This window comes from Aquarana catesbeiana, linkage group LG09 (genome assembly GCF_042186555.1).
Source record: "Aquarana catesbeiana isolate 2022-GZ linkage group LG09, ASM4218655v1, whole genome shotgun sequence".
In the NCBI taxonomy this organism is placed as follows: Eukaryota; Metazoa; Chordata; class Amphibia; order Anura; family Ranidae; genus Aquarana; species Aquarana catesbeiana.
The window spans coordinates 245,572,313-245,587,816 of NC_133332.1; the positions used below are offsets into that span (position 1 = coordinate 245,572,313).

At 43.8% G+C, this 15,504-nt stretch overlaps 1 protein-coding gene across 3 annotated transcripts in view; it reads left to right on the forward strand.

The window, feature by feature from the left end:
- Nucleotides 1-15,504, forward strand: part of PHYHD1 (phytanoyl-CoA dioxygenase domain containing 1) — a 47,241-nt gene that overhangs the window by 4,758 nt on the left and 26,979 nt on the right. The window contains exon 2 of one of the 3 annotated variants that reach the window (XM_073600115.1): nucleotides 8,928-8,990. The exons of 1 other annotated variant lie outside the window; for it this stretch is intronic. In XM_073600115.1, the coding sequence (XP_073456216.1) occupies nucleotides 8,928-8,990 (63 nt within the window). The remainder of the gene's footprint in view (nucleotides 1-8,927; nucleotides 8,991-15,504) is intronic. One more of the 3 variants, XM_073600116.1, reaches the window with a different exon arrangement.

The following is a 15,504-nucleotide window of genomic DNA, read 5'->3' on the forward strand; positions in this document are numbered from 1 at the left end:
TGACAGGCAGGGGGTGCAACATGCCTTACACCAAATCTTCTGATTTTAAAGCTGGTTAGAAGTCTGAGTTTATCACTTTTTCCAAGGAGTGTAACACCACTACATAAATCTTTCTGGCCTAGGGCCTGACCCTATTAGGCAGAGGGTATAACACCGGGTTTTACAGCTTCACTACATCCTTTTTTTCATCTTATATTTTGACATCTTAATATCTCTGCATAGGATTAGTGTTAAGCCAAAGGCACAGTTAAATCATTAGGCACTTTATTAAGAGGAGAATAGCGCCATTTCTACACCTTAACATTCATTTTGTATACTCCACCAAGGTGGTCGTATTATGTAGAGGCAGCAATTCCCCTTTCTCCTTTATACATCTCTTTACATACCTCCTATCATTTTATATAACTGTGGCATCTATTTACTGAACCTTACTACTAGGGCCACTTTCTTTTTGCTTGATAGATACCGTAGCGCAGGGTCAACCACTATTTCTCTGGAGTCTCCTGAAAGCTTGGTTTCTTCCTTGGGTTCCTTAAAACCTTCTCAGCCTTTGCATGCGTTTCCTGTCCATGCATTACTAGAACATCTTATTTTTGCTGAATGGGATCACCCGGATAAGCATTTTCTCCCTCCTAAGAGATTTTCAGTTCTCTATCCCATGGAGGAGAAATTCACCAAGAGATGGCAAGTACCAGCAGTTGACGCTGCGATTTCCAGTTTGAATAAAAGCCTAACTTGTCCTGTAAACAATGCACAAATGCTTAAGGATCCAAACAGATAAGAAGTTGGAATCCCTGTTAAAATCTACTTTTTCTTTGGCAGGTGCCGTTACTCAGCCTGCAGTCGCTGCAATAGGCGTCTGTCAATCCCTAAAGGAACAGTTTAGACAGGCCCTTAAAGAGGTTCCTGCGCAACAAGACCGGGAATTGGCTGAACTACCAAAAGCATTATGCTTTGCCATAGATGCCATTAAAAATTCTATTCACCAGGCGTCTCGGCTTACGCTTATGCTTGTACATATGTGTAGAATCCTGTGGTTAAAAAATTGGTCAGCCGAAGCACCATGTAAAAACCTCCTAACTGGGTTCCCTTTTCATGGGGATTGACTATTTGGACAAATACCGTATTTATCGGCGTATAACACGCACTTTTTTCCCCTTAAAATCAAGGGGAAAATCGCGGGTGCGTGTTATACGCCGATCCCCTGCGATCCCCCGCTGACCGTGAGCGGAGCGATCGCCGGCCGAGTTTAAAAATGGCGCTGAAATACATAGCCGTGACTTGCGGCATCTCTTCGGCCACTTTCGGCTCCACTCGTAGTCCCGCCCGGGATGGGCATGACTGTGAGCGGAGCGAGCGCCGCCCATATACAGATAGCTAGGTTCGGCTAGCTCCGCTCACAGTCATGCCCAGTCCCGCCCTATGATGGACACAGGGACTGGGCGTGACTGAGCAGAGCTAGCCGAACCTATCTAATCTGTATATGGGCGGTGCTCGCTCTGCTCACAGTCACGCCCATCCCGGGCGGGACTACGAGTGGAGCCGAAAGTGGCCGAAGAGATGCCGCAAGTCATGGCTATGCATTTCGGCGCCGGCGGTGCCATTTTCAAACTGCAGTGACACTAACAGGTCACTGCAGTTTAACTGCAGCCTGGGCAAGACTGCAAATGGACACAGACAAAGTTGCAGATGGGCACTGACAAAGCTGCAAGGCGGCAAATGGACACTGATAAGGCTGCAAATGACACCAAGGCTGCAAATTACACCAAGGCTGCAAGGCTGCAAATGACACCAAGGCTGCAAATGACACTGGACAAGCATGCAGATGGACGCTGTGCAAGGCTGCATTGATGGGCATTTAAATGTAAGTTTTTTTCCGTAAAACATTTTTTTTCTTAAAATTCCCTCCTAAACTTGGGGTGCGTGTTATACGCCAGCGCGTGTTATACGCCGATAAATACGGTATATCCAAACAATTTCTAGTGGGAAAAGTACTCTCTTGCCAGTCAAAAGAAAGTATAAACACCCTTCATTTAAACGGGCTCTTTCCCCTGCGCCAGGGGCTTCTGCCTCCAGGCAGTGTTGACGGCCTCCACCGTCACACTCTAGAGAAAAACTCAGGGTCAGACCCAGGCTCAAAAGAAGTCCTGGGGTCGGAAACCCGCAAAGCAGAATCTTAAAGCCTTCTGCAGTTTTCAGAAGTCTGGCAAAAGGAAATTCAGGACAGATGGGTCATCTCCACGGTAACGCTGGGGTACAAGCTGGAATTTCGGGACTTTCCACCGTCTCATTTCCTGAGGTGAAGCGTTCCCAAAGATCCAGAGAAAAGACCATCTCTGTTTCAGGCACTAGACTGATTAATATCTCAAGGGGTGATCATACAGATCCCCACAAAAAACCAAATGGAGATGTCAGACCCATTCTAGATCTAAAAAATCGAAATCAGTTCCTGAAGATCTGCTCCTTTCACATGGAGACGATCAGGTCAGTAGTTTCTACCCTTCTAGGAGGAGAACTTCTGGCATCAATCAACATCAGGGATGCATATCTGCATGTTCCTCTATTTCCCGCTCACCAAAAGTTTCTGCGGTTCGAGTTAGAACAGCAGCATTTCCAGTTTGTAGCTCTGCCCTTCCGGGCTAGCCCCACCTCTAGCCAGGTTAGGGGCACAGGGCATAACAGTCGTAGCGTACCTAGACGATCTATTGCTAATAGACCAGTCGGTGGCTCGTTTGGAGCAAAGCGTACACATTACAACCAGTTACCTGGAAAGTTTGGGTTGGGTTCTCAACTTAGAGAAATCTTCCTTAATACCGCTAAAAAGGCTGGAGTTACTTGGGTCTGATCATAGACACAGCCCAGGAAAAGGTGTTCTTGCCTCAGGCAAAGATTAACTCCATAAGAGAGTTGGTGTGGATGGTCAGGCTAAAAGGCGATCCCTCTATTCGCCTTTGCATAAGGTTGCTAGGAACCATGGTGGCTTCATTCGAAGCGGTTCCCTATGCCCAGTTCCATTCAAGACTGTTGCAAAACCATATCCTGTCCGCTTGGAACAAAATGATTCAAGCTTTAGACTTGCCAATGCGGTTGTCCCCAAGGGTGTCGCAAAGCCTCAGTTGGTGGTTACTAACTCAGAATCTGCTGAAAGGAAAATCCTTCAGACCAGTTATCTGGAAAGTGGTAACGATAGACGCCAGCCTTTTAGGCTGGGGAGCAGTACTAGAAAAGACAACTGTCCAGGGACAGTGGTCAAGACCCGAAAGAACCTTGCCCATCAATAACCTAGAGATTCGGGCAGTGCGTCTGGCTCTAAAGGCCTGGACTTTCAGGTTACGGGATTGTCCTGTCAGGATCCAATCCGACAATGCCACAGCTGTGGCCTATATCAATCACCAAGGGGGCACCAAGAGTCTCTCAGCGCAGAGAGAGGTGAACCATATTCCAACTTGGGCAGAAAGGAATGTTCCGTGCCTATCGGCAGTCTTCATTCCGGAAGTAGAGAATTGGCAGGCGGGCTACTTGAGTCGCCAGCAGTTATTCCCAGGGGAATGGTCTCTTCACCCCGACATTTTTCGGGCTGTTTGTCAAAGATGGGGGACTCCGAACATAGATCTTCTAGCATCCAGATTCAACATGAAGTTAGCCAACTTTGTGGCCAGAACAAGGGATCCACTCGCATACGGAACGAATGCGTTGGTGACCCCGTGGGATCAGTTCTCACTGATCTATGCATTCCCCCCTATTCAGTTGCTGCCTCGACTTCTTTGCAGTATCAAGCTGGAAAGAAAGCCGGTAATTCGGGTAGAACCAGCATGGCCCAGAAGGTCATGGTATGCAGAAATCGTAAATATGGCAGTGGAGGGCCCACGATCCCTCCCACTATGGCCAGATCTGCTCTCACAGGGACCGATATTCCATCCTACCTTACGGTCTCTAAATTTAATGGCTTGGCTATTGAAACCCACATTCTGAAGGATTGTGGGCTTTCCGGGTCAGTTATCCTGCCCTGATTAATGCATATATTGTAGGGTCTGGAGGGCTTATGTTTCCTGGTGTGAATCCAAGGTTGGCCCCCCCGGAGATATATCGTAGGCAGAATTCTTGCCTTTCTACAATTAGGGGTAGAAATGAAATTGGCCTTGAGTACTATTAAAGGCCAAGTCTCAGCTTTATCGGTCTTATTTCAAAGACCACTTGCTACACATTCTTTAGTCTGGGGTTTTATGCAAGGGGGGATGTGGCTTAATCCGCCAGTCAAACCTCCCTTGAACCCTTGGGAACTTAGTTTTGTCTGTGTTACAAAAACAGCCATTTAAACCGATACAACATATTCCCTTAGTCCTTCTGACAAAGAAGTTGGTATTTTTGGTTGCTATATCCTCAGCAAGGAGGGTTTCGGAATTGGCTGCTCTTTCTTGTAAAGAGCCATATTTGATTTTTCATGAGGACAGAGTGGTGTTACGCCCTCGTCCAGACTTTTTGCCAAAAGCGGTTTCAGGTTTTCACCTGAACCAAGATATTGTCCTGCCATCCTTTTTTCCAAAACCATGTACCAGGGAAAAAAGTCACTACATCTTGATGTGGTGAGAGCAGTAAAAATCTATTTAAAGGCAACTGCTCAGATTCGTAAGACTTATGTCTTATTTATTCTGCCACAGGGTCCTAAGAAAGGACAGCGTTGAAATCCACTGCCGCTAAGTGGATTTGGCAACTTCTAATTCAAACTTATAATTTAAGGGGTAAGATTCCCCCTTTTCAAGTTTAGGCGCGTACCAGGGCGGTTAGTGCTTCTTGGGCAGTGCGTCATCAGGCCTCCATGGCTCAGATCTGTAAGGCCGCAACTTGGTCTTCGGTGCATACATTCACAAACTTTTATCAGCTGGATGTAAGGAGGTATGAGGATATCGCCTTCGGGCGCAGTGTGCTGCAGGCAGCAGTATAGGTCCTCAAGTCTGGGGTACCCTCAGGGTTGTGTCTCCCTAGCCTCAAGAAGCATTGATATGGGCTGCCCCATTAAGTAATTACTTAATGCTCTTTGTCCAATGATATACGATAAAGAAAATAGGATACTTATAACAGCTTACCTGTAAAATCCTTTTCTTGGAGTACATCATGGGACACAGAGGTCCCTCCTCTCTTTTTGGGGTTTAAGTATATTGCTTTTCTACAAAAACTGATTTGCTCCTGGAAGGAGGAGGGGTTATATAGGGAGTGAACTTCCTGGATTGGGTATACCAGTGTCCATCACCTGAAGGTGGCCTATAACCCATTAAGTGATTACTTAAGACCCTGTGTCCCATGATGTACTCCAAGAAAAGGATCTTACAGGTAAGCTGTTATAAAAATCCTATTTTTGATCACTTGACCACTGTGATTGGGAATCACAGTGGTCATATGAACAGGAGCCTGTCCCACCGACTCCCTATCAATACTAGGTGTCACTGACAGCTCGGCCACTGTGCTGGGAGTGCTCTTAGCACAAAAACCTTTGCTGTCCATGGACGCCTATATGCGACGTGTGGGTGATAAAGCAGCAAGCATGAGCGGCATGGGGTTAAGGGAAAACAAATTTGACGGGTTTTAACCATTCCCCTCTCTTTCCAATACTAAAAGCCATCAGTGTTAGGTCTGGTTAACACCTATGTGTTTTTCAGTTTTGCAGAAACGCACTACAATCCTTTTAACATGTTTTCCCATGGGTCACGTTCTGTGCGTTTTCCATCTGTAAGTTTTTGGAAAGGGTCAGGGACTTTTATTCCCACAGCAGGTTGCATTTTTGGTTCCATCGACTTTAAAGGAAATGCATCAAAAACGCAGTGCTTGCATTTTTGATGAGTTTCTGCTGCATTTTTGCTAGTTTGTCCAGCAAGATAACGGACACTTCCCAAAAAATGCAAAACACATTAAAGTGTCGAAAATGTGTGAAAAAACACAAAACTTACCCGGGAAAATGCATTAGTTGCAACCTGCATAGATGTGAACCACTCCTAAAGGGGGACTATACTTGTTTTGTATTCCAATTTTACATTTTTTAGATTTTAAATATTTATAAGGAAACATTTGGTATTTTTAATTTTTTGTATAAAATAGTTATTTTAAAAATAGCCTCACAGGTTTCCTTCACAATTCTGATTTGAAAAGAATGTTTTTTATTTTATTTTTATTTCTTTTATATAAACTGTCTGGCAGACTGTGTTAATCCACAGAGGAGGCTTATCCAGACATTGCCAGAAATCTGGATGAGCCTTCCAGAACAGAAGTTGCCTGAAAGGAAGACTTTACAAAGTGTAGTTCTTAGGTATAGCTTCACCTGGTACTTTTGAGATATTCATATGCAACATTTCATTTTTACCTGAAAAACAAAATAAAATTCCATTACCCACCTACAGTATACTCTGTAGTATGGTATCAAGTCTCTGGTGTTGGTATTTTTCAATGTAGGAGGGGTTGGTTTTTGGCACCAAGGATCCTGGTGTGGTGCAGGCAAGGGCAATATGCAAACAAGGGATTAGGAAGAGTTTTACTCTCCATGCACACTGGCAAAAAACGTTGCTTCTACAGGAGGTGCCTGTAGAAGCAGCTCAATGTTCTCCTATGTGTCCATGCACATTAGGACCTTTTAAGAGGCATATTTTGAGTCCAAAGGGTTACTAACTACTTTTAAAAAAAAAAATAACATAACACATCATACTTGCCTCCACTGTGAAGTTCGTTTTGCACAGAGTGGCCCCAAACTCCTTCTTCTGGGGTCCTCCAGTGGCGCTCGCGGCTCCTCCTGGCATCTGGAAATTCCCTAGGAGAAGCACTAGGGGGTTATCTTTCCTTATATTCTGCAAATGGTGTTGCATTGTACAGTGAGGGGAAAAAGTATTTGATCGCCTGCTGATTTTGTACGTTTGCCCACTGACAAAGAGACAATTGGTTTATTTTAACAGAGACAGAACAACAAAATAATCCAGAAAAACGCATTTCAAAAAAGTTATAAATTGATTTGCATTTTAATGAGTGAAATACGTATTTGATCCCCTATCAATCAGCAGGATTTCTGGCTCCCAGGTATCTTCTATACAGGTAACGGGCTGAGATTACGAGCACTCTTCTAAAGGGAGTACTCCTAATTTCAGCATGCTACCTGTATAATATACACCTGTCCACAGAAGCAATCAGATTCCAATCTCTCCACCATGGCCAAGACTAAGACCCCATTCACACAGGGACGACTTGTCAGGCGACCTAGTCGCCTGACAAGTCGCCTCCCGTTCTGTACTATGGAGCCGTTCTAAGGGGAGCGACGCAAGTCGCTCCGACTTAGAAAAAGGTTCCTGTACGACTTCGGGGGCGACTTGGGGCGACTTGCATAGACTTCTATGCAGAAGTCGTTTTGCAAGTCGCCCGGGCATTCGTTTGCAGGTCGCCTCGATGAGGCGACCTGCAAGTCGTGTTGCCCCTGTGTGAATGGGGTCTAAAGAGCTGTCCAAGGATGTCAGGGACAAGATGTTAGACCTACACAAGGCTGGAATGGGATACAAGACCATCACCAAGAAGCTTGGTGGGAGGGTGACAACAGTTGGTGAGATTATTTGCAAATGGAAGAAACACAAAATAACTGTCAATCTCCCTCGGTCTGAGGCTCCACGCAATATCTCACCTCGTGGATATTCAATGATCATGAGAACAGTGAGGAATCACCCCAGAACTACACGGGAGAATCTTGTCAATGATCTCAAGGCAGCTGGGACCATAGTCACCAAGAAAACCATTGGTAACACACTACGCCATGAAGGACTGAAAACCTGCAGCGCTTGCAAGGTCCCCCTGCTCAAGAAAGCACATATACAGGCCTGTCTGAAGCTTGCTAATGAACATCTGAATGATTCAGAGGAGAACTGGGTGAAAGTGCTGTGGTCAGATGAGACCAAAATCAAGCTCTTTGGCATCAACTCAACTCGCCCTGTTTGGAGGAATGCTGACTATGACCCCAAGAACACCATCTGCACTGTCAAACATAGAGGTGGAAACATCATGATTGGGGGGTGTTTTTCTGATAAGGGGACAGGACACTTCACCACATTGAAGGGACAATGGACGGGACTATGTACCGTCAAATCTTGTGTGAGATCTTCCTTCCCTCAGCCAAAGCATTGAAAATGGGTTGTGGATGGATATTCCAGCATGACAATGACCCAAAACACATGGCCAAGGCAACAAAGGAGTGGCTCAAGAAGAAGCACATTAAGGTCCTGGAGAGTGTCAATCTCCAGACCTTAATCCCATAGAAAATATGTAGAGGGAACTGAAGGTTCAAGTTACCAAACGCCAGCCTCGAAACCTTAATGACTTAGAGAGGATCTGCAAAGAGGAGTGGGACAAAATCCCTCCTGAGATGTGTGCAAACCTGGTCACCAACTACAAGAAATGTCTGACCTCTGATTTCCAACAAGTGTTTTGCCACCAAGTATTAAGTCATGTTTTGTGAAGGGGTCAAATACTTATTTCACTCATTAAAATGCAAAACAATTTATAACTTTTTGAAATGCGTTTTTCTGGATTTTTTTGTTATTCTGTCTCTCACTATTAAAATAAACCTATCATTAAAATTATAGACTGATCATTTCTTTGTCAGTGGGCAAATGTACAAAATCAGCAGGGGATCAAATACTTTTTTTCCCTCACTGTATACACCTGGACAAAAAGAAAATCACTTTTTTTTTTTGGCTTGGCTTTCTTCATAACCAATATTACAGGTCCACTTTTATCTGCACACAATAACAGTGAATGCAGAAAACCAAGGTTTTTTTTTTTTTTTTTGGCTAAGTGTCTTTTGGTTAGCTGATTACAGTCACATGGCCAGGGGGGAATGCAGAGGCCTCTTGTACTTTATCTCCTTGGATCATCTGCTGTGTTTTCTCCTATCCTCCCCTGGTCAGCAGGTCACAGGCGGCTTTGCACGGCTCAATATGGCTCTGGTGACAGATGAACAGGTCCAGAAGGTGAGAAAAGTTCTACATTTATCTTCCTGTAGCCCTTAAACCTGGTGCACCTCCTTCATTTTAATGTCTGATTAGCAGGGCATGCTAGGAGTTTTAGTTCTGCAAAACCTGATAGCTGTCAACCTTTGCAGCAGTTGTTCTGTCTTTACATAATCAGCTGTGACCAGGGGCAGTCTGACTGATACAAATTGAGACATGCTGAGAAATCACTTTGGATGTTACTGTATGCTTAATTTACTAAACTAACACAAATGTTATTTTTCATAACAAATATGATTTTTCATAAATTGTATGATTTATGAATTTTATGATTATTTATAATTTTATGATTTATGATAATTTATAATTTTATGATTTTTTTTGATAAATTTTTTTGATCATTGTTATTTATGGCTTAAAATAAAGGTCATTATGGCAAAAAAAAAATGATTGTTAAAGCTTAGTAAATAAGGCCTGTTTTCTGTTTTAATTGGATACAGGTGTTATTTTCTGTTACTGCTTGTGTTTGCCAAAATGGTAAAGACTATAAGCCTCAGTACAGCTTTTTTGTTGTTTTACTGAGCTAAAATACAGCTCAATAATTAATTAAAATGTGTAATGTAATGTTGCGCCCCCCCCCCCCCAACATTGTAAAGCGCTGCGTAAACTGTTGGCGCTATATAAATCGTGTACAATAATAATAACAATAATAATGTGCCTATGCACACAGGCGCATAAACAAATGCCCTGCACTCTTCAAAAAAAAAAAAAATCTGAAAAAATCTGCTTTTTTGGCCAGTAATTTATGCCTCATGCGTGCAAATTCCCATTTACATATTGCGCAGAACAAGAACACAAGAATACGGTTTTGCACATTTGTGCGTGAAATTGCGCGGAAGTATGCGCAAATACATACAAAAAAAAAAGTAGATGCTTAAACAGGAGTATCATGTGCAAGAGGCCTAAAAAGTAAACCTATTTAGAGGATCTCTCATGCATAATCTACATAGAGGATTACACAACAGATGAATATTTGTAACTCACGTGTTGTAGTTTTGAACAGAGTGGGGAAGTGTTAAAACCCCTGTTAGGTGTTTACTGCTCTGTGTCCTCACTGGAAAAAAATTCACTCTCTCAATTTGACTTGGTGACCATTGCCAACGGGAAATAAAGTAATGGGATGTGCAGATTTGTTGAGAAACCGGAGAGAAAGGAGAATGTTATAATGGGTGCCAGTGACAAGTTCCCAAGATGGTATTTCCCCTCACTTTAGAGAGATTACATCAAAACTCTAGGCATTCAACCACTTTCTAACATTTATAGGATTAATGTAGGTTAAGTCCAATGAGGTGCATGCCACCTCATAGACTTCTTTTTAATTTACACTTTTACTGAGCGCCAGGAGCATAGCCATTGCTAAAGCTCTGGCTCTCCAACACTGGAACGTCTGGTCTCCGCTCCAGCAGCTGCAGGGTCAACTGGTTTGCCCACCCTCCCCTCCTCCTGCCCAATCACAGAGCGCTTTGTATTTATGTAAACTCATTTACAAAATACAAAGGCTTTTGTGAATGGACAGGGGAGGGGCGGGGCGGGCAGAGCTGCTGTGTGAGAATGCAGCATCTCTCCTGTTAGTCCCAGCAGTATAATGATAGCTGTACTCCCGGCATTTAGCAAAAATGTAAATTGTAAATGAAGAGAGGGAGAGGTTCATGCATCTCATTGGACCTAACCCGTAGTAAGCCAGCACATTTTAGAAAGTGGCTGAATTATATTTATTTGCAGTTGTTCGTATGTAATAGAACATGCATTGATTACTTGCAGATGATCAGCTGTGGGTGCTGTCAGCCTTCCATTGCTTAGAATGAGGCTTCCCATCCACAGCTGTTCGCAGGAAAACCCGCTGAGTGTTCCACTGGAAATAATAGTCAAACCCATATGCAAGTGTGAATGAGGCCTATAACTGAACTCTAGTACACAAAATGTTTTTGAGCACACGACTCCAGTCACATAAGTTACCTCTAATAAAACGTTTCCCATTTTCTGCTGGCTAATGTAGAAATCCTCCCTTCATTGAAGGAGGGAGAGCTGTGGGGGGTTATGAGTAGCCGGCTGTGTCTATAAAGGACTTGCATTGCTCACCCTCCCTCTCCTGTCCCTTCATCCATTCTCAGAAATACTAGAATGGATAATTGGGGATCGTATCACCACAGAGTGAATTAAGTATATAGTGCCACGTCCCGATAAATTGGATTTTAAAGAATAAGTTTGCAAATGAAAGACTTTATAAGCATAACACATGTATAAATGAAAAGTTAATTTCTTACAAAAACATACAAGACAATTACATTAAAATTCATTGGCTATTCATATGAATTTTAATTGTCTTGTATCTTTTTGTAAGAAATTAATTTTAATTTATACCTGTTAAGCCTATAAAGTCTATCATTTGCAAACTTATTCTTTAAAATACTAGAATGATTCTCCCAAAATGCAAGGTGTCAGTTTTAGGTCTCATGCACACTTGAGCTCAAAAACGCCTGTTTTACATAGTTATATAGTATATAGTTATATATAATATACATTATATAGTTAGGTTGAAAAAAGGCACAAGTCCATCTGGTTGAATCAATAAAAAAAAAAATATATCATTCAATCCCATCTACACAATCCTATACCCAGAGATGATCCAATTTGCTCCATCAGGAGAAAAAAAATCCCTTCCTGATCTCCCGAGAGGCAGTCGGTTTTTCCCCTATAAATGTCAGTACCCAATTATATTATGTACATTTAGGAAAGAATCCAGGCCTGTTTAAAAGCAATCTACCGAGCTGACCAGAACCACCTCTGGAGGGAGTCTATTCCACATTTTCACAGCTCTTACTGTGAAGAAACCTTTCCGTATTTGGAGATTAATGGCCCGTACACACGATCCGAAGATCGCCCGACTTTTTTCACTTAATGGTCGCAAGTAGAAATTGAATAGGTCTCTAAAGTCACAAAAATTCTCGTACGACAGAAAAAAAAAACGGAAGTGATGTCATGTGTTGTATTCTATTTGTATTGTATTTTCAGACAACTGTACTGACTAAACAAAAATCATAAGATCTGGTATCGTATGAGAACATTTTTCGTGCTTGTCCCATTGAATAATATTGGATGAATTGTCGTGATCGGCTCTTGAAAGCTCTGTACTAATGAACCGATTATCGTACAATTGCGGCAAAAGCGGTATTTTTCGTCAGATTTTAGGATTGTGTGTACAGGCCATTAATCTATTTCCCTCTAGATGTAAAGAGTGCCCCCTTGTCCTCTGTGATGACCTTAAAGTGAATAACTCAACACCAAGGTCACTATATGGACCACTTATGTATTTATACATGTTGATCATATCCCCCCTTAATCTCCTCTTCTCAAGAGAGAAGTTCAGTTCCTCTAATCTTCATAGCTGAGCTCCTCCATGCCTCTTATCAGTTGGTTGCTCTTCTCTGAACTCTCTCCAGTTCCCCGATATCCTATTTGAGAACTGGTTCCCAAAACTGAACTGCATATTCCAGATGAGGTCTTGCAAGCATTTGACTTTTTTTTTTTCTACCTCTAAATGTCCCTCCATGTTAGGTTATGTGTCCAGGGGCATAAAAAAAAATAACTTATGCTTTAAATTAAAGAGAGACCGAAAAAACGCCAAAACACACCTAAATGCATGTAAAGGGTCTAAACAGGCCTGAGCACTAGGTGCGTTTAGCGACTGACTGTTTTTTCATATATGTGGCCATTATATATTTTTTGCTTAATTAAAGAAATAAAAGACCAAATGCTTGATGCGCTTAACGCGTTTGCAACAATGCAGCTTAAACGTGCTTTTGAAGCTGCATTTCTCTTGCCAGGAGAAAAGCGTTTACATAAGCCCCAGTGTGAATGAGGCCTAAATGCGATACTGCAACACACAGCAAAACACATATCACACACAGCTTAATGTTTTACGGTGCCATATATTTTTAACAGCACAGCAACATACTAAACCAGAGGTCTCCAAACTTTCCAGCAAAGGGCCAGTTTACTGATCTTCAGGCTTTGGGTGGGATGGACTACGGCCAGTGTGGGTAGAAAATGCCCAGGTAGTAAACAATGTGCCCTCATTGATATCAGTGAGAGGAATAGTGCCCTATTGTTGGTGTCAGTGGAAGGAATAGTGCCCTATTGTTGGTGTCAGTGGGAGGAATAGTGCCCTATTGGTGTCAGTGGGAGGAATAGTGCCCTATTGGTGTCAGTGGGAGGAATAGTGCCCTATTGTTGGTGTCAGTGGGAGGAATAGTGCCCTTTTGTTGGTGTCAGTGGAAGGAATTGTGCCCTATTGGTGTCAGTGGGAGGAATAGTGCCCTATTGTTGGTGTCAGTGGGAGGAATAGTGCCCTATTGTTTGTGTCAGTGGGAGGAAGAGTGCCCTTTTGTTGGTGTCAGTGGGAGGAATAGTGCCCTTTTGTTGGTGTCAGTGGGAGGAATAGTGCCCTATTGTTGGTGTCAGTGGGAGGAATAGTGCCCTATTGTTGGTGTCAGTGGGAGGAATAGTGCCCTATTGTTGGTGTCAGTGGGAGGAATAGTGCCCTATTGTTGGTGTCAGTGGGAGGAATAGTGCCCTATTGTTTGTGTCAGTGGGAGGAAGAGTGCCCTTTTGTTGGTGTCAGTGGGAGGAATAGTGCCCTTTTGTTGGTGTCAGTGGGAGGAATAGTGCCCTATTGTTGGTGTCAGTGGGAGGAATAGTGCCCTATTGTTGGTGTCAGTGGGAGGAATAGTGCCCTATTGTTGGTGTCAGTGGGAGGAATAGTGCCCTATTGTTGGTGTCAGTGGGAGGAATAGTGCCCTATTGTTGGTGTCAAGGGCCAGAAAAAGGCAAGCATAGGGCTGTTTCCTGCCCCCACGCCGTAGCTTGGAGACCACTGCACACCACAATGCACAGTAAAAAAACTACTGAGTGGGCTGATTTAAGGTTTGAATTTGTGGCCCATTTAAATGAATAAGCTGCCTTAAAGAGATGTCCGTAGTACACCCCAAAAGCAATACATGAAGGGCCGGCATGACGGGTTAATGGGGCTTGAGAATGGGTGTAATGGTAAGATGGGAGGGGAGTACATGGTTAGGTTTTGTTAGGGCTGTGCTGGTTTAGGAGATAGGTGTGGAGCTCTGGGGGGAAGTGAGCTGGAAAGGAAAGGGGGGTGGTGATTCAGTTGCAGGGAAAGAGCTTGTGAATCAGTTTCCCACCCTCCCTCCCTACATTTTTTGAGGAATTTGTCGTGTTGTTTGGGGGGCTTGAGAGTCCTTGGGAGCAGGAGTTGCACTTGACGGGGGGTGCAAGGTCCTTTTAGGTCATATGGGCACTTAAAAGGTATGGTGTAGGGTCTGAGGTACGGCTCCCAGTTGGTAGGGACCCATCTGAGGTATGGCTCCCAGTTGGTAGGGACCTGTCTGAGGTACGGCTCCCAGTTGGTAGGGACCCATCTGAGGTACGGCTCCCAGTTGGTAGGGACCCGTCTGAGGTACGGCTCCCAGTTGGTAGGGACCCGTCTGAGGTACGGCTCCCAGTTGGTAGGGACCCGTCTGAGGTACGGCTCCCAGTTGGTAGGGACCCGTCTGAGGTACGGCTCCCAGTTGGTAGGGACCCGTCTGAGGTACGGCTCCCAGTTGGTATGGGTACCTGCTAGTTGTCTCCGAGTAGGGGGTTTTGCGACTGGAGGCCTGATAAATACTAGCAGGTACGGTTATGACCTTAGGCTACATTATCATTAATAAAGATGTATGTCATGTTTTGTAAGGTTATTGACATGTTAATTATTGGTATTTATATTTGGTTAATAAAACAGCTGCTATGGCCAATTTACTCCAGTTATGTGTGGTGTGGTCATTAAAATGAATAGAGGGTGGGGTTATTGGTATAGCAGGTAACAAGCCATGGATAATACCATAGTCATGCAATGCAGGTTATTATGTAACATAACATGCATTAAATCAGACCAGATAGGTCTGAATAGGTCTCAAGGGTCTCCCGTATTGAAATAAACGTAAGGGCTGTCATTGCTGGGCTTCTTTTGAAAATTCTAATTTCCTGGCTGTGTCTGGCATCAACTTCCTCTTAGAACAAAAAAAAAATCAAGTTCTATCTGCTTAATAATCAATTGCTACTCTTAGGAATTAAATGGAGCTCCATCCAAACGGGGAAGCTCCTCTTGTCTGCCTTCTTCCCCTCTCCGATGCCACATTTGGCACCTTTTGGGGGGGAGGGGCAAACAGAGCCAGAAGTTTGGCCCCCCCTCCTCCTTCCCCCACAGCTGGCCCATTCGCAAAGAGCAGCTCACTTTACGCATGCGCAGTAGGGAACCAGGTGTGAAACCGCAAGGCTTTACTGTAGGTTTCCCTTAGGGGAGATGGTGGCAACAGCACCCCTGATAGCCGCTTGAAAAACTGGCTCGGGTGAGGACACCGCAGGATCCCTGGACAGGTAAGTGCCCTAATATTAAAAGTCAGAAGCTAAAGTATTTGTAGCT